Genomic DNA, 26,944 nt, shown 5'->3' on the forward strand with positions numbered 1-26,944 from the left:
AGAGGGAAATGAATGGCAGGCTGTGATTGCTCATGTTGCTTAATTTAGGGACACTCTAGAATTATCTGGAGAAAGGATTTGAAGGCCAGATGTCATCTAGAACTAAGATCTGAAGTTTCTTTCTTTAACATATTCTTCCTGTTTACTCTTTCCAGGCACCTACTGGAATCATGTGGTTCCCCGTGGGACAGCTTCTGCTACAAAATGGGCCTTTGTGTTGGCCTCTGTGGCTCCCACGAAGGAAGGTGGGTCAGTCTTAGCCTCGCTGTAAAATCTCGAGCACGGCTTGGCCACTGGAAGGGTTCAAACCATGGTCCGACTGTGGCCTTGCTGGTGATGGGCACACCTCGGAGACCGGCCACGTGAGGGTGTCAGAGGCCAGCAGCCCTTGTTAGCTGAGGGAGGGCCCTGAAGTGGGATAGGCCTGACCAGGAGAGCCTCTGAGAGGGACTGAGTGCAATGAAGATGAGGGAAAGCGTCCTTCTGAAGGAGGGGCTCACACAGTGCAGCCACCGGGGCTGGCAGCTGGTGACATCTAGTGCCATGGCAGGGGCCACAGCTTCTTTGGGTACCTTCCCATCTCCCCTTGAGAATCCTTCTGTCACCTCCCAGCAACTTCCTTCCATCTTGTTCACAGCCTCTGGATAACCTAAGTCCCACATTTGCACCCCATTAGGCAGACCTGCCCTGCAGGGGGGTGCTCCTGCCAACTACATTCTGGGCAGGACTCAGTGTCCCTACAGAGTACGGGGTTTGTGAGGGAGCCAGAACACCAGAGGGTGAGGGAACTGGCATCTGCGGCCAGGAGAGGCAGTTCTCCCACCCAGTTCGCTGGGAACCCAGGCAGTCAGGTGACCTCTCTGGGAAGTAGCCGTACCTCCTCCCAGGACTGCATGAGGATGAAACGTGAAGATGCTGTGAAATCTGTGGTGAAGAGGGAATCGTTTGCTTAGTTCAAACCATTAGTCCCACTAGGATGCGGGTGACTGGGTCAGTACAATAACTTCTTACTCACCAGATTGTTCGGACCACAGTTGTGGAACCCAGAAATCTCTGAAAACAATAAGTTATTTATTAAGTTTGGTATAAATTAATTTGGCAGCAGAACCTGACCAGATCTCACATAGCTGCCTCCAGCCTTGGTTGATCTGTTGGCTGTGACCGTATCCATGTTGCAGAGATGTTACTGCGCTTCACCGGGGAGCGCCTGGCCCCTCTGGGGTTGTTTTGTAAACCTCTAGCATACCCATTAGCTTAGGTTTTCAAAAATACAGAAAAAGTTTGAATTCCAAAACATATGTGGCCACAAGTTGTAGATAATACTTCAGATAATGTACTATGACCAAGGTTTTAACTGCCCTAAGGATTATTTGCATTTTAAACAGAATCTGTTAAACCTAAAGGACTTTTTTAAAATGCTGGAGGGAATGAAAGGATGTGATTTTGAGGCAAGGATGGGAAGAGAAGCTTTTCCAGCTTCCTAAGCCTTCTCTAGCAGCTGGCCCACCCCCCGGCCCCACCCCCAGAAGGCCTGGGAGAGCGCCATGGCGCCATCCTTCCGAGGAACTGCTAACCCTCCCTCCTTCCATCCAGGGCACTGAGTTGATGGTCTTCTCCTCTTGGTAAAAGTAACTTTCTATATTAAAAATGCTCTGGTGCCTTTGTTCAGTGAAAAACTGCCCAGCCCATGATAAATGGGAAGTCAAAGCCACTAAGCCAACATTATGGCCGTCATAAAATCTCCTAAGCCTTGCCTTCTTTCCATTTCTTTCCAACATCTCAGGCATGTTTCTTGTTAGTCGTGGTGTTTCCCTCTGCCTTCTACCTTAAAGTGCTACACCACTCCTGCCCGCGTGGGAATGGGCGGACGAGTGAGCCGGCATCCGCGACCAGGTGGCCGGCGTCTGCCGAAAGGCAAAGGCTGCCTTGTGCATTTAGGGCAGGCAGCTCGGTGCAGACAGCACCTTGATGACAAACATGACCCCTTTCTGCAGGAAGCTTCCTGTGGCTGTGCCAGAGCAGCAAGGACCTGTGCAGCGTCAGCGCCCAGAGTGCACAGTCGCGGCCCTCCACGGTGCAGCTGCCTCCCGACGCCGAGATGCGCGCCTACGCCGCCTGCCAGGATGCGCTGTGGGCACTGGACGGCCTCGGCCAAGTCTTCATCAGGACCCTCTCCAAGAGCTGCCCCACAGGCATGCACTGGACCAGGCTGGATCTCTCCCAGCTAGGTATGGCCGCCTCGTGAGTACGCCTGCCAGTGCCCTGACTGCCCTAAAACCACAACACAGCGTGATGTCGGACAAAACTTCCCGGCCTGTGTTCAACTCGTGAGAGTTCTGAGAGGATATTTATAAGTTGCTGGATTTCAGGAGCTCAGCTGGCCACTCTTCCAGACTAGACCGGCTCTGGGCTTTGTCCCTTCCCTGCCCCTTAGAGTTTGCAGGGCTGTCAGAACCTGAGGAGGGCGCACGTCCTCAGATCAAGGGGCCACTCACTAAGAGCAGCTTGAAGGATAGTGGTGATGCAGCTGCCTGTCAGTCTGTCTGAATATGGAACATAGCTTTATGACCTTAAAAGCTAAAAAGATGGGTGTTCCTACGACAGGATCGGTGCCACGTTTGTCCATCCCCTCAGGACAGTACTGGCAGAGGAGAGTGGCTTAGCGCACAGGTGCCACCTCTCCTTCAGCTCAGCCAGATCCAGGAGGAACTGCGCCCTCTAGCTCCTGCTTTTTTCTGAATCTCCCCTCAAAAGCCGCAGAGTAGGCTAAGAAATGTAGTGCTATTTGAAGGCCGGGAGCGGTGGCTCACACTTGTCATCCCAGCACCTTGGGAGGCTGAGGTGGGTGGATCACCTGAGGTCAGGAGTTCGAGACCAGCCTGGCCAACATGGTGACACCCTGTCTCTACTACAAATACAAAAAATAAAATAAAAAAATTAGCTAGGCATGGCAGCGCACTCCTATAGTCCCAGCTACTCAGGAGGCTGAGGCAGGAGAATTGCCTGAACCCGGGAAGTGGGGGTTGCAGTAAGCCAAGATCATGCCATTGCACTCCAGCCTAGGCAACAGAGCGAGACTCTGTTTCAAAAAAAAGAAGAAAGAAATGTAGTGCTGCTATTTGTAAATAATTCATTCATGTTCCAAGAACTGATAACATAAGCCCACGTTAGGTTTCTCTCTGAGTAGATTCTTGGTGGATCAGGAAGCGTAGGTAGGTGTGGTTTGCCTGCAGGTGGAGTTGTGCAGATAGCCCCCGGGGCCCGGGTGAGCCCTGCGCTGGCAGCAGGACTGACTTAGGAACTTCCTGGCTGCGAGGCTTCCCAGCTTTTTAACTTACAACCAGCATTTGGTTATGTGGTAGATTTGAATTATATAAGAACTCAACCACATCTACTCACCAAAAAAAAAAAAAAAAAAAAAAGTAGGAGGGGGAGAAAGAAAGCAAGAAGAGGGCTGAGCACAGTGGCTAATGCCTATAATCCCAGCACTTTGGGAGGCCGAGGCGGGTGGATCACCTGAGGTCAGGAGTTCAAGCCCAGCCTGGCCAACATGGTGAAACCCCATCTCTACTAAAAATACAAAAATTACCTGGGTGTGGTGACACACGCCTGTAATTCCAGCTACTTGGGAGGCTGAGGCACGAGAATCATTTGAACTTGGTAGGCAGAGGTTGCAGTGAGCTGAGATCTATGCCATTGCACTCCAGCCTGGATGACAGAGCAAGACTCTGTCTCAAAAGAAAAAAAAAAAAAAAGAAAGCAAGAAGAGAAGGGCTTGTCCCCCTTCTCCCCAAGCCCCTGGCTGCCTTGCAGTCTGTATGCTACCAGCTGTCAAGGAGAGCCTTTTGTCATTCTGTAAAGCAAGCATTGTCCTAGGCAGCCTGGTGGTGGTTGGCGTGCTCAGCCCTGGGGGCTCCTACGGGGTGCTGAGTAGACATCACCTATTCTTTTGCCTGAAAAGGCCCCTGAACACTAACTCAGCTGAAGAAGCAAGTTCTGTTCCAAGGCTTGGGAATTGAAGGTTTGTCCAGGGCAGTTTTTGTTCTTTGTTCTTTGGGCCTCCCCACCTGCCTTTTGGACCCACCAGTCACCATCTAGCTTTTTGAGAACACCCCACTCTCCGCATCACTGACAGTGACTGATAGACAAGGCTGAGGCTGAGAGTGGCCTGAACATTGGTGCTGGCTGATGTGTCGCCTGCCCTGGGAAGCCTTTCATTTGTTCAGAGACCGTACTGGTCCTGAACCTTTCTCCAGCAGCTCCTACCCAGACTAACTGGAAAATGCCACTAGTTCCCTCTGGGGGTAAAAAGTCCAGGGCGTGATGTGTATTCTCTCTGCTCCTGAATCTTGAGCACTGTGAGAGGCCGTGTTCACCTGCACCATTTGGGTGAGAAGCAGAACTGTTTCCCCTGCACGTCCCCTTCCCAGCCCCTCCAGGAAGGCTGCCGCACCATGGTGGGGTTCAGAGTGAACGGGCGTCGTGCCAGGTTCTGAACTGCTGGAGTCAGCCCTGCCTGGGCCTCCCACCTCAAGCACAGCTCGTGCCTCCCTCCTGGCTCGATCCAGTCCTCCCAGCACTGGCTAGCTGGCCAAAGTGGTACAGGTCTCTAAGGTGTGTATTTGGGCTTCACTGGGAGGTTTCTCTAGGGGAGAAACTGGCTTGAGTGGGATTGAGTCTCAAGGGTGCAAGGGAAACAGGAACAAGTCCACCCTGAGTCCAAGATGGCCTTGGGCCCTCTGGTGTTCAGCAGATATTCATTGAGGGGATGGGTGTGTGAGTAGAGGGATGGCCTGGGGGTCCTGGTCGCTGTGGATGGGCAGGTTTTCACTGAGCCCTGTGTTCTTCCTGCAAAATCGTTAGCAAACTAATGTAAGTATCCAGCTGAGCCTGAAATGGATCAGACATGCAGTGGGTGCAAGGAAGTCACAGGCAGAGGTGTGGGAATTCATGGCAGAGGCAGGACAGCTGGGCCCCAGGCAGGCTCTGGGACTCTGAGAAAGCTGCTCTTACCTCGAACCGCAGTTTGCTCTTCTTTCTTTTTTTTTTTTTTTTTCCCAGATGGGGTCTTACTCTGTCACCCAGGCTGGAGTGCAGTGGCACGATCTTGACTCACTGCAACCTCTGCCTTCCCAGGCTTAGGCAGTCCTCCCACCACAGCCTCCCAAGTAGCTGGGACCACAGGCATGTGCTGCCATGCCCAGCTAATTATTTTGTTTTATTTTATTTTTTTGAGACGGAGTTTCGCTCTGTCGCCCAAGCTGGAGTGCAGTGGCACAGTCTTGGCTCTCTGCAGCCTCTGTCTCCCAGGTTCAAGCAATTCTCCCTGTCTCAGCCTCCTGAGTAGCTGATATTACAGGCACCTACCACCGCACCTGGCTAATTTTTTGTGTTTTTAGTAGAGACAGGGTTTCACCATGTTGGCCAGTCTGGTCCTGAACTCCTGACCTCAGGTGATAGGCCTGCCTCCACCTCCCGAAGTGCTGGGATTACAGGTGTGAGCCACCGCGCACGGCCCCTGCTAACTTTTGTATTTTGGGTAGAGGTGGGGTTTCATCATGTTGGCCAGGCTGCTTGAACTCCTGACCTCAAGTGATCCACCTGCCTCGTCCTCCCAGTGTGCTGGGATTACAACTGTGAGCCACCATGCCTAGCCTTGGTTTCCTCTCCTTTCTAATGGGAGCAGCAACCCCCAAGCCCAACCGCCCGGAGGATGCACGGGGCATCCTGTCTAAGTGTGGGCCATCTCCGGGCGGTGTGGTCATCCGAAGGCTGTGACACATCTTGCTTGGGGGTGCTCTCTAGCCTTTGTTAGCTGCTGGTCGTGGGGCTTTTGCTTGTGTTGCCCCACTTTGTGCCACAGGGAGGGCAAATCCAGCATCTCTTGTTAAAGCACCACCTTGCTTAGTCCTTATCCTGCCCTGAGCTTTAGATTTTGTTTATTTATCTGAGTTATCTGGTTGATCTTGAAATGTCAGATTAAGACTCCTTTCCTGTTTCCTACACATCCTGAGAGAATGCAGCAAGTCCAGGGTTGGCAGCTTTGTGTTGGGGCAAAGGAGGCGAGCAGGCGACTAGGACCCTCAGGCCATTCCTCTGCTCACACACCCATCCCCTCAATGAATATCTGCTGAACACTGGAGGGTCCCATGTCATCTTGGACTCAGGGTGGACTTGTTCCTATTTCCCTCGCACTTTTGTTTTTTGTTTTGCTTTTTTTTTTTTTGAGACAGAGTCTCGCTCTGTCGCCCAGGCTGGAGTGCAGTGGCGCGATCTCGGCTCACTGCAAGCTCCACCTCCCGGGTTCACGCCATTCTCCTGCCTCAGCCTCCCAAGTAGCTGGGACTACAGGCGCCCACAACCGCGCCTGGTTAATTTTTTGTATTTTTAGTAGAGATGGAGTTTCACCGTGTTAGCCAGGATGGTCTCAATCTCCTGACCTCATGATCCGCTGGCCTCGGCCTCCCAAAGTGCTGGGAGCATGAGCTACCATGCCTGGCTTCCCTCTCACTCTTGAGACTCAATCTCACTGAATCTGGGTTTCTCCCCTAGAAAGAACAGCCACCTCCCCAGCCTTTACTATGCCAGGGTGGGGGCAGTGAGCATCAGGCCAGGGGCACCAGGTATTCAGTTACTGGGCTCTCTCCAGGTGTGGTCTGTGTCCTGCAGGAAAAGCAGGTAGGTCAGGAGACTTCTTTTTTTGTTTCTGCGTTTGTTTGTTTGAGACAGAGTCTTACTCTTTGCCTAGGCTGGAGTGCAGTGACACAGTCTTAGCTCACTGAGACCTCCGCCTCCTGGGTTCAAGCGATTCTCCTGCCTCGGCCTCCCGAGTAGCCGGGATTATGGGCATGCACAGCCATGCCCAGCTAGTGTTTGTATTTTTAGTAGAGACAGGGTTTCATCATGTTGGCCAGGCTGGTCTCGAACTCCTGACCTCAACTGATCCACCTGCCTCGGCCTCCCAAAGTGCTGGGATTACAGGTGTGAGCCACTGCGCCCCACCCAAGAGACCTTTTAGTAATTACATATTTAAGTGATAATTTTGAATTCAGGTGTGCTATCTGCACAGGAGCCCATGTATGACTGTGCGTGGCAGCTGTCATCAGGTGGCGTACGTTGAATAGGATTGACTGTAAAGAAGAGTCATCAGACTGACATGGCTGCTGCCTGTGTTACTTATCTGGAATTAATTGGGGTGCTTCATTTATCTTTTACAAGTCAGCAGTGGATTAGGTGCAGTGGCTTATACCTGTAATCCTAGCACTTTGGGAGGATTGCTTGAGGCCAGGAGTTTAAGACCAACCTGGCCAACATAGCAAGACCGCACCTCTAAAAATACTTGTAAAAGTCAGCAGTCAGGGGTGCACTCAGCAATGAATGGAAACATAGTGACTGCATTTGACGATTTTGTTCAATATCAAATTTAGCCTCCCCCAATTGTGCTCTTTTTCCTAACTTCACTTCTCTGCTCCCACTAAATTCCTTATTTATTTACTTATTTATTTATTTATTTATTTTTATTTTTTATTTTTTATTTTTTTGAGACAGTGTCTCACTTTGTTGCCTAGGCTGGAATACAATGGTGTGGTTTTTGGCTCACTGCAACCTCCGTCTCCCAGGTTCAAGTGATTCTCCTGCCTCAATCTCCCAAGTGGCTGGGATTACAGGCCCATGCCACCCCACCCAGCTAATTTTTGTATTTTTAGTAGAGACAGTGTTTCACTGTGTTGGCGAGGCTGGTCTCGAACTCCTGACCTCAGGTGATCCACCCGCCTTGGCCTCCCAAAGTGGTGAGATTACAGGGGTGAGCCACTGAGCCCTGCTGCTCCCAGTAAATTCTGCTGGAAAGACCAGAGTCTTCTTTTGGCCAGTCTCTCAGCAGTGTCCTGGCCATCTACCCGAGGGTCTCCCTGCTTCTGGACCTCTGCTTCCCTCCCACCACTGCCAGCGTGGAGCCTCCTCGTCAGCAAGTTGCTATAATGCAATAGCTGCCTTATGGCACCAGGTGTGCCCACCTCCCACCGCGGCTACCAGAGCTGGCTTCCTCAAACCCAGCTGAGATGGTGTCGCCCTCCATGTTACATGGCTCCACGTTGCCACTAGAATAAAGCTCCAGTGTTTGGTGTGGCGCCCAGGGTCTCGCAGCCAGGCCCGGCCTGCCGTTCCAGGGCCTCGTGCATCAGGGGCTCCAGCCACTCCTAGCCTTTGTGTTGGGGCCCCAGCTCACTTTCATATTTGGGTAGAGATGGGGTTTCACCGTGTTGGCCAGGCTAGTCTTGAATTCCTGCCCTTCCCTAATGTGCCGTGCACATTCATGCCGCCCATTTGCTTCTCTTCCTGCAGCTTAGCATTCCTTCCGTGGGCTGCTTTCCTTTCTTCAACTCTTCTTCCTTCAGGACTCAGTTGAGATTGCCACCTCCCCTCCAAACATTCTTCAGTGACTGTCCCCATCATAGCACTCTGCTTCTACCTGTCATTTCAGAGCCAAGCACGGTGTCGTGCACCTGTTGTCCTAGCTGCTTGGGAGGCTGAGGCAGGAGGATTGCTTGAGCCTGGGAAGTTGAGCCTAATATAGGCAACAGAGCAAGCTCCTGTTTCTTAAAAAAAAAAAAATTATTTTAGTTTGACTCACATTATTTTTTTAGTTTGATTCACATTACTTTTGTTGGAAGTTTATACACAGAATGTGTAGGGACTTTACAGGCAGGGGCCAATTGCTTGGTGACAGTATGTAACCAACAGGATTTTTGTTTTAATTTGGGATAGGATCTCACTGTGTTGCCCAGGCTGGTCTCAAACTCCTGGGCTCCAGTGATGCTCCCACATCAGCCTCCCGAAGTGCTGGGATTACAACTGCATGCAACTGCACCAGCAGGATTTAAAATGTCAGGGAAAGGCAGTACTATTTGCAGCTCCATTTCTGAGTAACTCTGGGATGTGAGTTTTGATCCTATATTTGGCCATGTTACTGGTAATCAAAGATAAAACTGCGTTCCACGCAGGTACAGGATGTCATCACACACAGCCGCCTGGTGGATGATGTGACTCCCACCCTCCCAGGAAAATTCTCAACTCTTGCTCTGAGTTGCCATCAGCCTTCCCAGGGTATGAGGCAGACGATGTTAGGTTATAAAAATTTGTCGGCCAGGTGTGGTGGTTCACGCCTGTAATTCCAGCACTTTGAGAGGCTGAGGTGGATGGATCACGAGGTCAAGAGATCAAGACTATCCTGGTCAACATGGTGAAACCCCATCTCTACTAAAAATACAAAAATTAGCTGGGCGTGGTGGCATAAGCCTGTAGTCCCAGTTACTCAGGAGGCTGAGGCCAGAGAATCGCTTGAACCCAGGAGATGGAGGTTGCAGTGAGCCAAGATCATGCCATTGCACTCCAGCCTGGGAACAGAGCGAGACTCAGTCTCAAAAAAACAAACCAAAAAAAGCTTGTCAGAGATACATTTACATGTGTTCTCCCTTCAACCCTGGTATTTTCTTTACGAGTGTCTTCCTGGTTCTATGAGTAGTAGCAAGCAGGCTTGGACAGCATGACCTGTGCTCCCTCAGGGACAGTGTTGACCTTGGGCAGCACTCACTCATTGTTGGGTCTGAACCATCATCAGTCTTCTCTAAATGGCAAGCAGAAATTTTAATTTCAGGATGGGTGTGGTGGCTCACGCTTGTAATCCTAGCACTTTGAGAGGTCAAGGCAGGAGGACCACTTGAGGCCAGGAGTTTGAGACCAGCCTGGCCAACATAGCGAAACCCTACCTCTACTTAAAATACAAAAATTAACTGGGTGTGGTGGTGGGCCCTGTAGTCCCAGCTACTCTGGAGGCTGAGGCACGAGAATCACTTGAGCCCGAGAGGCGGAGGCTCCAGTGAGTCAGGATTATGCCACTGCTGAGCCGAGATGGTGCCACTGCACTCCAGCCTGGGTGACAGAGTAAGACTGTCTCAAAATAATAATAATAATAATTAATTAATTAATTAAAAACAAGGCCAGGTACAGTGGCTCATGCTTATAATCTCAGCACTTTGGGAAGCCAAGGCAGGTGGGTCACCTGAGGTTGGGAGTTCGAGCCTGGCCAACATGGTGAAACCCATCTCTGCTAACAATACAAAAATTAGCCAGGTGTGGTGGCACACGTCTGTAATCCCAGCTACTTAGGAGCCTGAGGCACAAGAATCCCTTGAGCCTGGGAGGCAGAAATTGCAGTGAGCCAGGATCACACCACTACACTCCAGCCTGGGTGACAGAGCGAGACTCTGTCTCAAAAAAAAAATTAAATTTTAATTTCAAGGATGAGGATGACTTTAGTGAAGTATCAAATAATGAACATGATTTCTGCCTTTAATTTTTTTTTTCTTTTTTTTTGAGACAGAGTCTCGCTCTGTCGCCCAGGCTGGAGTGCGGTGGCACGATCTCTGCTCACTGCAAGCTCCGCCTCCCAGGTTCACGCCATTCTCCTGCCTCAGCATCCCGAGTAACTGGGACTACAGGCACCCGCCACCACGCCCAGCTAATTTTTTTGTATTTTTAGTAGATATGAGGTTTCATCGCGTTAGCCAGGATGATCTTATCTCCTGACCTCGTGATCCACCCACCTCGGCCTCCCAAAGTGCTGGGATTACAGGCGTGAGCCACCGCACCCGGCCTCAATTTTTTTTTTTTTTAAGATACAGCATCCCTCTTCTTTCTGCCCCTATACAAATTACCAGAGCAATTTCTGCTATAGGATTAAATTACAGGAATTCTTAAATTAAATGGTTGGCTGCTGAACCACATTGTAGTGGTTGAATATGGAATTTTGTAGTGATTTATTATAATCCTAGTTTTTGGAAGAAAATTTGCATCACTTAGCAGATATTTAAGATGCTTATAACATTTCATTTCCCAGTACACATAAATATGCATTATGTCAGGCGTTGGATTGTTTAGCAAACTAATGAAATTTGTAATTTAATTTATCAGGTCACAGCATTTAATGAAGAACTATTCAGTGCCAGTTTATGCCGTTAGGTAACCAACAGGATTATATTATGCAGTAATTTATACAGAAAAGTATTTTATAAATAGTAAAACATTAAATAAATGCCTCTTTTTGTTTTAAAATAATATGTTTAAGAAATAATCCTGGCCGGGCGCGGTGGCTCAAGCCTGTAATCCCAGCACTTTGGGAGGCCGAGGCGGGCGGATCACAAGGTCAGGAGATCGAGACCACAGTGAAACCCCGTCTCTACTAAAAATACAAAAAATTAGCCGGGCGCGGTGGCGGGCGCCTGTAGTCCCAGCTACTCAGGAGGCTGAGGCAGGAGAATGGCGGGAACCCGGGAGGCGGAGCTTGCAGTGAGCCGAGATCGCGCCACTGCACTCCAGCCTGGGCAACAGCGTGAGACTCCGTCTCAAAAAAAAAAAAAAAAAAAAAAAAAAAAAGAAATAATCCTAAAGGGAAAATGTCTGCTTTGTCGAATAAAGTAATTAAAGCATTTTTTAAAAACAAGAGAAAAAAATAAGGACAAAACAGGGACAGGCAGGAAAATGTCAGTGTGTTTGCGTCAGCCAGGCTGGGCTGTGCTTCGGTAGCAAGCCCCAGACATCAGCGACTTCACACAGTGAACCGTGGCCCCCGCTTCCACGAAGCCGGCCCTGCGTCTGTCCTCTTCTAGGGCAGTGGTCCTCCAGGTGGTGGTTTCCTGATCCTGCCTGCTTTGCTCTGCAGTTCCACCATTCGGTTGCTTCTGCTCAGAGCCTGTTGCCAGAACTGGTCGTGCGATCCTGCCTAACTCTAAGGGAATGTGAGGGAGCCATGGAGTGTTTGGGGAGGGCTGTGGTCTCTGCCACCGCATTCATCACATCCTGACTGCCTCTTCCTTGGAGCAGGCTCACAAACCTCATTCATCCAGGTGGCCTGGGTGACACTCTGGGGTAAAAATCTGCAGGAAAGCCCTCAGTTCCGCTTTGTCATCTTTCACCTGTCTCTTCGATTCAGAATCAGCTGGTTTGTATGCTGGAAGTACATCATCTGGCAGTCTTTTCTATGTGTTCTGAAAGGGTGTTCACTGTGTCATGTGAACTCCGCGTTCTGTGAGCAGTGTTGTTGCTGCCAACTCTGATATGCTGGCTGGTGTGTTTTTGTCACATGTGACTCTGTTAGCATGATCACTGCTGCCTGTAGTTTCTCTTAGAGCCAGGTTGAAGACTCTAACGTAAGTGTTTTTTAATTAGCATTTGTTTCTCAGCTATTTCTAGAGTTACTGCTGAAGGTACTTTATTTTGACTGGTACAGATCTTTGCATATATAATGCTAGAGTTCCAGGGAGTTCTGTTTACACTCCCTGGTATAACATTCCGTACAAGATCAAGGAAGGAGAAAATACAGTTAATTTCTGGAATAGAGAAATTGTCATCTTTAGAAAATGCACAGAGGAATAATGATAATCTTTTGTGTAGCAGTGAATGAATAGCTTTAAGTTGATGTTATAACTGAAGACACATGACGAGATTCTCACATGGCAGAGTCGTGCCTCCGTGTTTTGCTACGCTCTGTGGGCTGTCATCTGATACCAGTGACAACTGTGCAAGGGCGGCACCTCCCGATTCTGCACCCAGTGTGGGGCGTCCTCCACCTGCCCCTCCTCCGGCAGCACTGCCAGCTAATGGAGCCGCACACCTTTTAATCCCCGGTCAGAATAACCCATCAAAATTTAAAAATTGTCATCCAAAAACACTGTTAAGAAAATGAAACACCAAACCACAGACTAGATTTACAATGCACGTATCTGACAAAAGACCAGTACCTACAATGTGCAGAGAACTCCTCTAACTCAGCAGTCGGGAGACAGTTCATTTTAAAATGAGCAAAAACGTGAACAGGCACTTCACAAAAGAAGATATACAGATGCTCATAAGCGTATTAAAAGATTCCCAGCATCATTCCTTAGCAGGAAATACAAATTAAAGCCACGACATGATACAACTTCACCTCTCCTAGAACGGCTGCCGTGGAAAGGTTCAGGGGCGTGGGCAGCCAGAACCCGCAGACACAGCTGTGGCCATGGAGCACAGGACCTCCACTGGGGAAACTGGCGGTTTCTTTAAAAATGAAACAGGCCGAGGCCGGGCGCGGTGGCTCAAGCCTGTAATCCCAGCACTTTGGGAGGCCGAGATGGGCGGATCACGAGGTCAGGAGATCGAGACCATCCTGGCTAACACGGTGAAACCCCGTCTCTACTAAAAATAGTACAAAAAAACTAGCCGGGCGAGGTGGCGAGCGCCTGTAGTCCCAGCTACTCGGGAGGCTGAGCCAGGAGAATGGCGTAAACCCGGGAGGCGGAGCTTGCAGTGAGCAGAGATCCGGCCACCGCACTCCAGCCTGGGTGACAGAGCGAGACTCCGTCTCAAAAAAAAAAAAAAAAAAAAAAAAAGAAACAGGCCGGGTGCAGTGGCTCACGCCTGTAATCCCAGCACTTTGGGAGGCCGAGGCGGCCGGATCACCTGAGGTCAGGAGTTCAAGACCAGCTTGGCCAACGTGGCAAAACCCCGTCTCTACTAAAAATACAAAAATTAGCCAGGCGTGGTGGCAGGCGCCTGTAATCCCAGCTACTTGGGAGGCTGAAGCAGGAGAACTCTTGAAACCGGGAGGCAGAGGTTGCAGTGAACCGAGATTGTACCATTGCACTCCAGCCTGGGTGACAGAGCTAGACTCTGTCTCAAAAAAAAAAAAAAAACAACCAGGAGGCAGAGGTTGCAGTGAGCCAAGATCACACCACAGCACTCCAACCTGGGCGACAGAACGAGACTCTGTCTCAAAAAAAAAAAAGAAATCAGTTCAACAGTTACCTCAGGGTAGAGGGCATTGGCTAGAAGGGAGTTGAGGGAACTTTTGAGGGTGACTTAGTTGTTTAAAACCGATTGGGCTGGGCGTAGTGGCTTACACCTGTAATCCCAGCACTTTGGGAGGCTGAGGTGGGCGGATCACTTGAGGTCAGGAGTCTGAGACCAGCCTGGCCAACATGATGAAACTCCATCTCTACTAAAAATACAAAAATTAGCTGGGCATGGTGGCACGCGCCTGTAATCCCAGCTACTCAGGAGGCCGAGGCACTAGAATCGCTTGAACCCAGAGGCAGAGGTTGCAGTGAGCCAAAATTGCACCACTGCACAACAGCCTGAATGACAGAACGAGACTCTTATCTCAAAAACAAACAAAACAAAAAACGAACAAAAAACAAAACAAACCAATTCGATTTAACCCTGAAGATCTGTGCATTACGCTGTAGGTAAAGTCTCAGAGGTCAGAGGTTGCTGATGCAGAGGACCCAGGCCAACCCAGGTCCAAGCCTTAGATCCTCCTTTGCCTCCTGGCCTGGCCACCTCCTGCCTTGTGGCCCTCAGCAGATCTCTTTCTGGCTGAGTCCCGATGGTCTCGTGGGTGAAGTGGGATGACACTCATCGTGTGTCACTGTTGTGGGTTGAGATGAGTGTGTGAAGACCTGGCTGACAGCCTGTCCACAGCAGCTGCTCAGGATGATAACCTGTCCACAGCAGCTGCTCAGGAACTGTTGACTGCTGTTCTTTTAGCCAGACTATTATCAAATGTAATTTCTGTTTTTAAAAAACTCTTCCCATTTCCTTTCCTCTTGCAATCAGTCTCAATAGCAGTGAGAAATGAATAAAAATGAAGATTCTTTGGGAGACTTAGTTTTGTTTATTTGAGATGGGGTCTCGCTCTGTCACCCAGGCTGGAGTGCAGTGGCACCATCATGGCTCACTGCAGCCTCGACTTGCTGGGCGGGCCCAAGCGATCTCAGCCTCCCAAGTAGCTGGGACTACAGGTGTGTGCCACCATACCCAACTAATTTCTGTGTATTTTGTAGAGACAGGGTCTCACTATGCTGCCCAAGCTGGTCTTGAACTTCTGGGCTCAACTGATCCACCCACCATGGCCTCTGAAAGTGCTAAGATTACAGGTGTGTGCCACTGTGCCCAGTCAGTTGAATTCTAATTAAGATTAAGATTATCTGTCGGTGGCTCAAGCCTGTAATCCCAGCACTTTGGGAGGCCGAGACGGGCGGATCACAAGGTCAGGAGATCGAGACCATCCTGGCTAACACGGTGAAACCCCGTCTCTACTAAAAATACAAAAAACTAGCCGGGCTAGCTGGTGGGCACCTGCAGTCCCAGCTACTCGGGAGGCTGAGGCAGGAGAATGGCGTAAACCCGGGAGGCGGAGCTTGCAGTGAGCTGAGATCCGGCAACTGCTCTCCAGCCTGGAGGACAGAGCGAGACTCCGTCTCAAAAAAAAAAAAAAAAAGATTATCTGTAAATGCGAGTTCCCTCTCTCCAAATCCAGAATTCACTGGCATTAGTCACATCTCTGAGGGAGCTGATGATGGGACCCACATTGAGATACTAATCCCAGGGCTTGGTGGTTCAGGGCGCTGTGCTAACAGTATCCTGACTGCTTTGCCTGTTGCCTGGAAGAGGTGCCGTGTGGCACCTGGCAGGTGGCAGAGTGGCCAGAGGCCATCATTACTCTCTTGAGTTACAATGTTCTCAAGCCCAGCTGAGTCCACACAGCCAATGTGGATGGACTAGGACAGATCCGATGACTCAGCGTCCAAGTTCAGTTGCAAATGCAGCCTCATTTCTTTCTTTGAAGTAGAAAATCAAAGTTCATAGATTAGATGAAAGATTAGTCATTGTACAAAAGTAATTATAGTGTGTGTACTTTTCTTTGTCTCCAGGAGCTGTGAAATTGACAAGCTTGGCATGTGGAAATCAGCACATCTGGGCCTGTGATTCCAGGGGTGGAGTTTACTTCCGTGTAGGGACTCAGCCTTTGAATCCCAGTCTCATGCTTCCAGCCTGGATAATGATTGAGCCACCTGTCCAGGTAAGCAGAAGTTAGCTGGTGGAACTCATTCCTCAGTAGGACAGAAACTGTGAGGGTGCTGGTACTGGGCAAAAGGATCCCCACAGCCTCTAGAGGCCTCCCAGCAAATGCGGGGAACCATGCCCACAGGGTCTACACACTCTCGTTCATCAAGATCACAATTGGAATTCGGAATTTGTGAAGTTTAGAACTGAACAACAGATGGTTACAGATTATGAGTCAACACATGTATTTTCTCTTTCAAAATAACAATGTTTTGTTTCTGACTTTTTACTAAGTGAATATTATTTTTTAAATCTGCCTATATTTTGGAACCTCTGTTTTATAATAATAATGATAATAAATCAGTACCCAGAAGTATAAAGAAGAAAGTAAAAGTCAATCTTGTCATGGAGAAAATGCTGAGTGCCTCTCCTGGTTTGTTGAAGAAATTCCGTTTCCTGTTTGGCCCTCCGCTGGCCAGCTCCTGCCGTGTTTCAGCTGACAGTGCATCCCAGCACGGTCTGTGTTCTCCTGACCTCCAGCACCCAGCTCACAAGCAGAAGTCTGATTCGAATGGACTATCTAGTTACCCTAAAAGATCTCACAGGCTTGGTTCCCATGCTGAATAGATTTCTGTTGAAGTTTATAACTGGGGGCTGTGGTTTTTTGAGACTTATTTGCCCAGACTCCCGCTAGTCCCTATTTGGTAACTCTGTTGGGAAACCGGTGAAGTTGCCAGTTGTGGAGGCAGCAGTAGGGCGGGGAGGAATGGTTCCTTGTTGGGCAGAGAAACCTTCAGTGGAGTCAGGAGAGAGGTAAAGAGTCGGGTACATGCCTTTGTGCCTAACTGTCTACATTTTGGTCATGGTGAGGCCTCAGAGATGAGGACCCCAGTCTTTCCACCAGCCCTGGGGAGTGTGGTTGGTGGGAGGCCCTTTGCTGAAATCGGTATTCGGCTCCAGAGCTCTGTGGAGGCCGCCACTAGCAGTCGTGGCCACAGGGAGGCTTCTCGTCCTCATTGGTGGGTCTTCCTCCTCCAGAGGGTTATGGGGATGGTAATGTCTCTGACAGTCCTGTGTGAATGATACAGCACTGTGCAAACATGAGGTTGTACATAATGAAGTATAACACATGCTCCGTTTTCCCTCTGCGCACAGTGACTACTCACAGTGGCCCAGAGGGAGCAGTCCGCCCTGCAGAGAGGAGCCTTTATCACTGCCGTGTTTAGCACTGCTAGGGTACAGTGATTATGAAAAGCAAGCTGCTTGTCGTTAGTTTCATTATTGTCCTTACATTTGCTGGTTGCCTGCACCCAGGTGGACTCCTTTGACACACCACTGTTAATATGTTCCTTTTTTTCCTTCTAACTACTTTATATTGTTCCTTTTAAGTTACAACCCACATAGCATAAAATTTCAGCCTTCTACAATATGCAGCTCAGTGGTTTTTAGCATATTCACAGAGTGTGCAACAGTTAGCACTATCCAATTCCAGAACGTTTTCATCACTCCAAAAAAAACACCCTCACCCATTAGAGTCACTTCCTCTTCTCACAGAACCAGCCCTTCCGCCCATGGCAGCCACTCATCTGCTTTCTATTTCTATGACTTTGCCTATTCTAGACATTTTATATAAATTGGATCATATACTGTATGGCCTTTTTTATCTGACATCTTTCACTTTGTATCATGTTTCAGAGTTCATCCACATTGTAGATGTATCAGTTCTTAATTCCTTTTTACGACTGCATAACAGCTCTGTTGTATGGATAGGCCACACTGGTTTATCATTTCACCAGTGGATGGACATTTGGATTGTTTCTGCTTATTGGCTACTGTGAATAATGCTGCTGTCAACATTTGGGTGCAAGTCTTTAGGGAGGATGTATGTTCCCAGTTCTATTGGGTGTCTGTCTGTAAGTGGAATTGCAGGTCATATGGCGATTACGTATTGAACTTATTAAGGATGTCAAAGTGTTTTTCACAGTGGCTACACCGTTTTGTGTTCCACCAGTAAGATATGAGGGTTCTCGTTTTTCCCATCCTCATCAATTTTTTTTTTTTTTTTTTTTTGAGACAGAGTTTCACTCTTATTGCCCAGTCTGGAGTGCAATGGTGCAATCTTGGCTCACTACAATCTCTGCCTCCCGGGTTCAAGCAATTCTCCTGCCTCAGCCTCCTGAGTAGCTGAGATTACAGGCATGCGCCACCATGCCCAACTGATTTTGTATTTTTAGTAGAGATGGAGTTTCACTATGTTGGTCAGGCTGGTCTCAAACTCCTGACCTCAGGTGATCCACCCTCCTCGGCCTCTCAAAGTGCTGGGATTACACCCAGTGAGAGCCACCGCGCCTGGCCTTTGCAGTTTTTTGTTGGTATTTTATTTTTCTGGTCTCAGGAACTGCCTTCATATGTCTAATTTTTTAATAGTAGCCATCGCAGTAGTTGTAAAGTGGTATCTCATTGTGGTTTGATTTGCACTGACCTAATAACTAATGAGATGGAACATCCCTCTTTTCATGTGTTTATTGGTTATTTGTGTATCTGCTTTCAAGAACTGTGTATTCAATTTTTTTTTTTTTTAAGATGGAGTCTCACTCTGTCGCCCAGGCTGGAGTGCAGTGGCACAATCTCCACTCACTGTAATATCTGCCTCCTGGGTTCAAGTGATTCTCTTGTCTCAGCCTCCTGAGTAGCTGGGATTACAGACATGTGCCTTCATGCCTGGCTATTTTTTTTTTTTTTCATATTTTTTTAGTAGAGGCAGGGTTTCACCATGTTGGCCAGGCTGGTCTCAAACTCCTGGCCTCCGGTGATCCACCCACCTCGGCCTCGCGAAGTGCTTGGATTACAGGCATGTGCCACCGCGTCCAGCCTCAAATCTTTTGCTCATTTTAAAATTGTGTTATCTTTTACTGAGTTTGTTTGTTTGTTTGTTTTGAGATTGAGTCTTGCTTTATCCTCCAGGCTGGAGTGCTGTGGTGTGATCGTGGCTCACTGCAACCTCTGCTTCCTGGGTTCAAGTGATTCTACTGCCTCAGCCTCCTGAGTAGCTGGGATTACAGGCATGCGCCACCATGCCTGGCTAATTTTTGTATTTTTAGTAGAGATGGGGTTTCACCATGTTGGCCAAGCTGGTCTCAAACTCCTGACCTTGTGATTCACCTACCTCAGTCTCCCAAAGTGCTGGGATTACAGGTGTGAGCCACCATGCCCAGCCTGTTGAGTTCTATATAAGAGTTCTTGACCGGGCGCGGTGGCTCACGCCTGTAATCCTAGCACTTTGGGAGGCCAAGGCGGGCGGATCATGTCAGGAGATCGAGACCATCCTGGCTAACATGGTGAAACCCTGTCTCTGCTAAAAATACAAAAAAAGTTAGCCGAGCAAGGTGGCAGGCGCCTGTAGTCCCAGCTACTCAGGAGGCTGAGGCAGGAGAATGGTGTGACCCCGGGAGGCGGAGCTTGCAGTGAGCTGAGATGTGCCACTGCACTCCAGCCTGCGCAACAGAGCAGACTCCATCTTTAAAAAAAAAAAAAAAAAGAGTTCTTTATATATTCTGTGTACTAGACCTTTATCAGACACATGATTTACAAGTATTTTCTTCCATTCTGTGCGTTGTCTTTTACTTTCTTTATGATGTTCTTTGATGCACAAAAATTTTTATATTGATGAAGTCCAGTTTATTTATTTTTTCTTCATTTGCTTCTGCTTTTAGTTGCCTAATCCAAGGTCACGAAGATTTACCTCTGTGTTTTCTTCTAGCAGTTTTATAGTTTTAGCTCTTACATTAAGTGCTTCATCCATTTTGAGTTAATTTTTGTATATGATATGAGATAGTTGTCCAAATGCATTCTTTTACATATGGCTATTCAGTTGTACCAACACCATTTAGTGAAAAGACTATTCTGTCCACATTAAATTATCTTAACACCCTTGTCAAAATCAATCGATTGTAAATATAAAGGGTTACTACTGGACTCCTAGTTATATCCCAGTGATCTGTGTATATCTATCCTTATACTACACTGTCCTGAGTACTTAGCTTTGTTGTAAATTTTGAAATCAGGAAGTATGAATTCTCTAACTTTTTCTTTTTCAAGATTGTTTCAGCTACATGGAGCCCCTCCTACATCCATGTGAATTTTAGGATAAGTATGTCAATTTCTGCAAAAAAAAAAAATACTAATTGGAATTTTGAAAGGAATTGTGTTGAATCGGTAGATAAATTTGGAAAATCTTCCAGTCTGTGAACATGGGATGTCTTCCCATTTATTTAGATCTTCTTTACTTTCCTTCACCAATGTTTTGTAGTTTTCAGAGTATACGTTTTATACTGCTCTTGTTAAGTTTATTTCTAAGTTCTTTATTCCTTTTGATGCTATTGTAAATGGAATTGTTTTCTTCATTTTCAGATTGCCCATTGCTAGTATAGAGTTTTGTATATTGATCTTGTGTCTGGCAACCTTGCTAAACTTGTGTATTGGGTCTAACAGGTTTTTGCAGATTTCTTTTGCATTTTCTATAGATGAGATCATGGCTTCTGACATGGTCTGCCAATAGAGATAATTTTACTTCTTCCTTCCTATCTATATGTCTTTTATTTTACTGTCTTGCCTGATTGCCCTGGCTGCAACTTCTAGGACAGTTCCAGACTTCCTTGTCTTGTTTCTGATCTTAAGGGGAAGGCATTCAGTCTTTTACCATTAAATATGATGTGAGCTTTGTGTTTTCTTAGGCTCCCTTTATTAGGTTGAAGTTCTCGTCTATTCCTAGAAGGAATTCTAGGAGTTTTTTCCGTTCCTAGTTTGTTTGGTGTTTGTTATGATGAAAGGGTGTTGGGTTTTGTCAAATGCTTTTTCTATGCCTATTGAGATGGCCTTGTGGTTTTTTTTCCTTTGTTAATATGATACATTATACTGATGGAGTTTTATATGTTGAAACACAGTTTCATTCCTGGGAAAAATCCCCGTTGGTCATGATGTGTAATCGTTTGTGTGTGTACGTTGCTGGATTTGGTTTGCTAAAGTTTTGTTGAGGATTTTTGTGTCTATATTCATGAGAGAGATTGGTCTTTGGTTTTCTTGTCATGTGTTTGTCTGGTTTTGGTATCAAGGTAATGCTGGCCTCATAGAATGCATTGGGAAGTGTTTTCTTCTTTTCTACTTTTTGGAAGAGTTTTTGAAAGATTGGTTTTATTTCTTAAACCCCATTTGTTAGAATTCATCATCCCATCCATGAATTAATGTAGCCATGTAGGCCTGAGCTTTTTTTGTGGGAAGTTTTTTGACTACTAATTCAATCTCTTTATTCATTGTAGGTCTATTCAGAATTTTTTTTTTTTTCTCTGACATGGAGTCTCACTCTGTCACCCAGGCTAGAGTGCATTGGTGTGATCTTGGCCCACTGCAACCTCCGTCTCCTAGGTTCTTGCAATTCTCCTGCCTCAGCCTCCCTAGTGGCTGGGACTACAGACATGCACCACTACACCCAGCTAATTTTTCTATTTTTAGTAGAGATGAGGTTTCACCATGTTGGCCAGGCTTGTCTTGAACTCCTAACCTCAAATGATCCACCCCCTCAGCCTCCCAAAGTGCTAGGATTACAGGCATGAGCCACTGCACCCAGCCAATTCAGAATTTTCTATTTCTTCTTCTTCTTTTTTTTGAGACGGAGTTTTGCTCTTGTTGCCCAGACTGGAGGGCAATGGCACAATCTTGGCTCACTGAAACCTCCGCCTCCCAGGTTCAAACAATTCTCCTGCCAAGTAGCTGGGGTTACAGGCGTGCACCACCATGCCTGGCTAATTTTTGTATTTTTAGTAGAGATGGGGTTTCACTATGTTGGACAGGATAGTCTTGATCTCCTGACCTTGTGATCCACCTGCCTCGGCCTCCCAAAGTGCTGGGATTACAGATGTGAGTCACTGTGCCCAGCCTAATTTTGTATTTTTGGTAGAGACGGGGTTTCACTATGTTGGCCAGGCTGGTCTTGAACTCCTGACCTCAAGTGATCTGCCCGCCTTGGCCTCCCAAAGTGCTGGGATTACAGGCATGAGCCACTGTACCCTGCCTCTGTTTCTTCTTGATTCAATCTAAGTAGTTTATTCTTTCTAGGAATTTGTTCATTTCATCTATTTTATCTAATTTGTTGGCATCCAATTGTTCACAGTATTCTTCTGTAATACTTTTCATTTTTGTGAAGTTGATAGTAATGTCTCCTCTTTCTGATTTTAATAATTTGAATTGGCTGGGCACAGTGGCTCATGTCTGTAATCCCACTTTGGAAGGTTGAGGCAGGAAGACCACTTGAGCCTAGGAGTTCAAGACTAGCCTGGACGACATAGCAAGGCATCATCTCTACCACACACACACAAAAAAAATTTCTTGGGCCTAGTAGTGCACCTGTAGTCCCAGCTACTCAGAAGGCTAAGGTAGAATTGCTTGAGCCCAGGAGTTCAAGGCTGCAGTGAGCTATGATTGCTGATTTTATTGCCAATTGCCACTATACTCCAGCCTGGGCAACAGAGCACGACTCTAATAATAATAAGAAGAAGAATTTGAATCTTCTCTCATTTTTTCTTAGTCAGTCTAGCTAAAGGTTTGTCGATTTTGTTGCTCTTTTCAAAACACCTCCTTTTGGTTTTCTTGCTTTTTCTCTGTTGTTTTTCTATTCTCTCTTTCTTCTATTTCCACTCTGTTACTTCCTCCACACATTCTTGTGCACAGTGCTTTGCTTGATAGTGATATTCCTCTGGGAGCTCCCAGGAATATTTGTCACAATTACCACGTACATATGGAAGACCTGTGGTAACACTGGACTGTAAAGTTTGTAGGATCCCAGTGCAGAGGCAGGCCAGTGTTAGTAAAGGGCTGCTGAGTGCAAGAGCGAGATTTGCAGGATATGTTGTGGAAAGAACATCCTTGAGTGGGTTGAGCGCCCATGTGCCTTACCTCCTCCTTTTCCCAGCAAGCCAGAGGCCAGGATGCTGGAGAGTAGGGCAGGCGGGAAGCTGCTGGGCTCAGTCCTCAGTGGGGCTGGAGCCACTCTTGCCTGTGCTGTGTGTACCTATCTGTAGCCATGGGGCCACACGGGTACCTGGCAAAAGGGTTACATGGAGAACTGTGTGCAACCACAAATTGCTGTTCCTGTCTCCATGTAGACTCTAGAATAACCTCTAGGAAGCAAAGCTAAACTGGGGAAGAAAGCTTTGCTTAAAGTGCTCTATTGACTGTGGTGATCAACAGCTTTGCCCAGGAAAATGGCCAAAATAGAACAAATTCACATGAAAGGACCTCAAAGCTGTGCTCTGAATAAAGTAGTGATTGCTAAATGGGATGTTAAGCATGAACTATTTCAAGTAGTTCTGCTGAATAGAGCCACATTTTCTCATTGAGTTAGCTTTTAGCATGCTCTGGAAGACATTCGGTTTGCCACGGATTCTGTAGATACAAATTGCTTCTGAAGTTGGTTTCTGTGGGAAAGGAGTCAGGCTTCACATGTACACAGGCCTTTCTCCTGCACTTTGCCAAGCACTGCCTGATCCCTAACCCTTTTATTGCCCCAGGAAACAGAAGAGTCAGTGGTTCTCCCTGTCTTACGAGGAAATCTGTTACCCGGAACAGTTGAGCAATTTGCCCAGGATCCCAACTCTAGTGTGTGCCAAGCCCAGGCGGGGACCCAGGCCTCCAGCTCCCAGGTGCTGCCCCTGCTGAGGCTCCCCTGGGCTGAGGAAGGCACTTCTCCCAGGCTGCTGGCACTGACAATTGTTTGCTGAGATCAGAAGTGAAGACAAGTTCTGCTGCCAGGCACTCGCCTTGTGCCAGGCTAATGCCTGAAGTATATCTTTCCCTCAGTCCTCACAACAACTTGGGAAGTGGCTGCATCTTTCCCCATTTGACAGAGGAGAAAACCCTAGCTCAGAGGTTCAGAAAGTTGCCTGAGACCTCATAGCGGGCAGGCGGCAGGACTGGGACATAGACCCAGGTGTGTGACACCCGCCTCTGCCCCTCCTATGGCTCTGAGGCCCAAGATCTGCAGCAAGCACCAGGTTGTGGCGACATGTCATAGGCTTAGTGGCCTCACACGTATTTTAGGACAAAGCCTACACGTGCAAATCTTTACATCGCAGAGGGTCCTGAAAATGAGCCCAGGAGTGAGGGGAGACGGGGGCTCACTCTGAGGACTGGAAGTCAGAAGAGTTGGTTGAATCTGAGGATTGGAGAACAAGCGGGGTTTATGTATTTTGATGATGTTCTACATCTTTCCACTTTGTTTTATTTTTTCTTCGACTTGAGCTTCTTCATCTGCATAGAGGATGTATTTGCAGTGGAAATGGAAATGGAGGCAGGGGTTAGATGCTCAAGGGCACCTGAAGTGAAGCCACAGAAATCTTTAAAATTAGCATCAGCTTCTCTATTTAGTTCCATTGTCCTATTCTCTTCTCTGGGAAGATACCACCTGTAGTAGTTTTGCGATAAAGTTTTAACAAAGTACTCAAAACAAATGACTCAGTTTTCAGACTTGCTAACACTTGGAAGGGTTTGGAGAAAATATTTATAGTTGTGTTTAGCATCTTCAGAGTCTGGAGTTTGCTGTTTGAGTTAGAGAATTTTCTGTCTGTGTTAGAGGTACCTCTAACGCAAGCATAGTTGGTGCGAAGTTTCACATTCTGTGTGCCCTATGTGCTTGAGTGGAAGAGTTGTCTGTTCTTACTGTGCTTCCAGTGGACTCTGAAATGGCGTCTATGGTGTGGTTCCAGTTTTGTAAAACAAAACTATAAAATCCTACTAGGCTGGGTGCAGTGGCTCATGCCTATAATCCCAGCACTTTGGGAGGCCAAAGTAGGAGGATCACTTGAACCCAGGAGTTCAAAATCAGCCTAGGCAGCATAGTGAGACCCCGTCTCTACAGGTAATTTTTTAAATTAGCCAGATGTGGTGGCGTGCACCTGTGGTCCCAGCTACTAAGGAGGCTGAGGTGGGAGGATCACTTGAGCCCAGGAGGTCAAGGCTGCAGTGAGCATGTTTGTACCACTGCACTCCAGCCTGGGCAACAGAGCAAGACCCTGTCTCAATCAATTAATAAAAATAAAAAATAATTTCCCACTGAAAACCTAGAAGAAACTACAGCAAAGGTGACTATTATGAGGCCGGGTGCAGTGGCTCATGCCTGTAATCCCAGCACTTTGGGAGGCTGATGTGGGCAGATCACCTGAGGTCGGGAGTTCGAGACCAGCCTGACCAATATGGAGAAACCCGTCTCTAATGAAAATACAAAATTAACTGGGTGTGGTGGCACACGCCTGTAACCCCAGCTACTCAGGAAGCTGAGGCAGGAGAATTGCTTGAACCCGGGAGGCAGAGGTTGTGGTGAGCCGAGATCACGCCATTGCACTCTAGCATGGACAACAAGAGCGAAACTCCATCTCAAAAAAAAAAAAAAAGACTATTTTGATCCAGAGATTATGAGTGATTATAATACTCTTCTCTATTTACCATGTTTTCTCATAACGGGCAGGAAAACTTGTTCATGATCAGGGAGAAAAATATGTATATTTTACAAGGGACCCATCTTTTGTGGGTCATTGAGCAGCCTTTCTTCTCCAAGGCACATCTCTGACCTACCCAGCCCATATAAATCTGAACCCCAGTAGGTTGTCCCCCCTTCCCCCTGCCCCACACAAAGATTTTAGAGTTAGAAGGAGACTGGAAAACACGTAACCTTGCCACTTCTGCAGGTGAGGAAAGCAAGGCCTGGCCAAAGCGAGTTTCCTGGTCTCAGGGTGGTCAGTGGTTGTGCTGGGCCTCTGCAGCCCCTCATCCTCAAGGCCCACAGTATACGGAGCAGCGGCAAGAACAGCCCCATCCAGGGACACTCACAGGCTACCGTAGAGACACGCAAACCACTGGCCCCTATGCTTCTAGAGCTGTGGGCAGAGTGCCATGGAGCCAGCTGGAGAGGGAAGTGCTGTCAGGGCCTTGGAGTGGTCAGAGGATCTCACGAGAGGTGGCACTGGTACAAAAAAGGCAAGTAGGAGTGTGGCAGGCAGGCAGGACAGAGGGTGTTCCAAGCAGAGGGGACGTGAAGTATAGGCACTGAGCAGAAGGCACCCTTGCCCAGGGTGCAGAAAGGGGCTGTATTGGGAGGCTGACACAGGCCAGGGCAGGGAGGCCTGGGCTAAGGCATTGGCATCGTTCTTGAAGAGCTTGAAGCCAGGCAAGTGGCCTGGGTAGACCACGTTTAAGGAAGGAGCCTGTGAAACAATTCCCTGTGACCAACCAGGGGGTCTTCTGCTGGACAGATCACATGCACCCATAAGTAGGTCATATGCCCAAGAGTGTTTTGCCTCAGATATGGAGCAAAATTAGCCTGACACTAAATGCAGCTCTGGTCCTACCTACTGGAGCTTAAAGCAAGACTCGGAAGAATCAAACGGTTTCAGAGTAACTTAACAGCATCTCAGAACAAAGCTCCAGAATATTTACAGATTGCAAAAATATCCAACATCAACAAGATAAAATTCACATGGGCAACCAATTAACGCTTACCCAACAAGCAGAGAAGCAGGAAAATACAACCTGCAATGAAGGGGGAAGAAATCCATCAATAGGAGCTGACCCAGAAACGATACAGATGGTAAGATTCGTAGACAGGACATTGAAACAGTTGTTACACCTTTATGTGTTCAAGAAGCTAGTAGAGAGATTCAGCCTGTTAAGTAGAAAAATGAGAGATACAAAAACTCCAGGCTAGGCCAGGCACGCAATGGCTCACACCTGTAATCCCAGCACATTGGGAGGCTGGGGTGGGCAGACCACCTGAGGTCAGGAGTTCGAGACCAGCCTGGCCAACATGGCAAAACCTCATCTCTACTAAAAATACAAAAATTAGCCAAGCGTGGTGGCACATACCTGTAATCCTAGCTCCTCAGAAGGCTGAGGCATGAGAATCACTTGAACCTGGGAGGTGGAGGTTGCAGTGAGCCAAGATTACACCACTGCACTCCAGCCTGGGTGACAGAGCAAGACTCTGTCTCAAAAAAAAAAAAAAAAATCAATAACAAAAACC

The 26,944-nt window shown here is 47.7% G+C and overlaps 1 protein-coding gene across 7 annotated transcripts in view; it reads left to right on the forward strand.

Moving 5' to 3' along the window:
- The window catches only part of TECPR2 (tectonin beta-propeller repeat containing 2), a 137,946-nt gene that overhangs the window by 88,723 nt on the left and 22,279 nt on the right, over positions 1-26,944 (forward strand). For all 7 annotated transcript variants that reach the window (XR_012416151.1, XM_045397017.3, XM_073998287.1 and 4 more), the window contains 3 exons: positions 156-245; positions 1,995-2,228; positions 15,747-15,895. Coding sequence is in view for 6 of the 7 variants with exons in the window: in XM_045397017.3 (XP_045252952.1) it covers positions 156-245; positions 1,995-2,228; positions 15,747-15,895 (473 nt within the window). In the remaining variant the exon portion in view is untranslated. Of the gene's footprint in view, positions 1-155; positions 246-1,994; positions 2,229-15,746; positions 15,896-26,944 lie in introns of those variants that run through there.

The sequence above is a fragment of the Macaca fascicularis genome, chromosome 7 (assembly GCF_037993035.2).
Source record: "Macaca fascicularis isolate 582-1 chromosome 7, T2T-MFA8v1.1".
NCBI classification, from domain to species: Eukaryota; Metazoa; Chordata; class Mammalia; order Primates; family Cercopithecidae; genus Macaca; species Macaca fascicularis.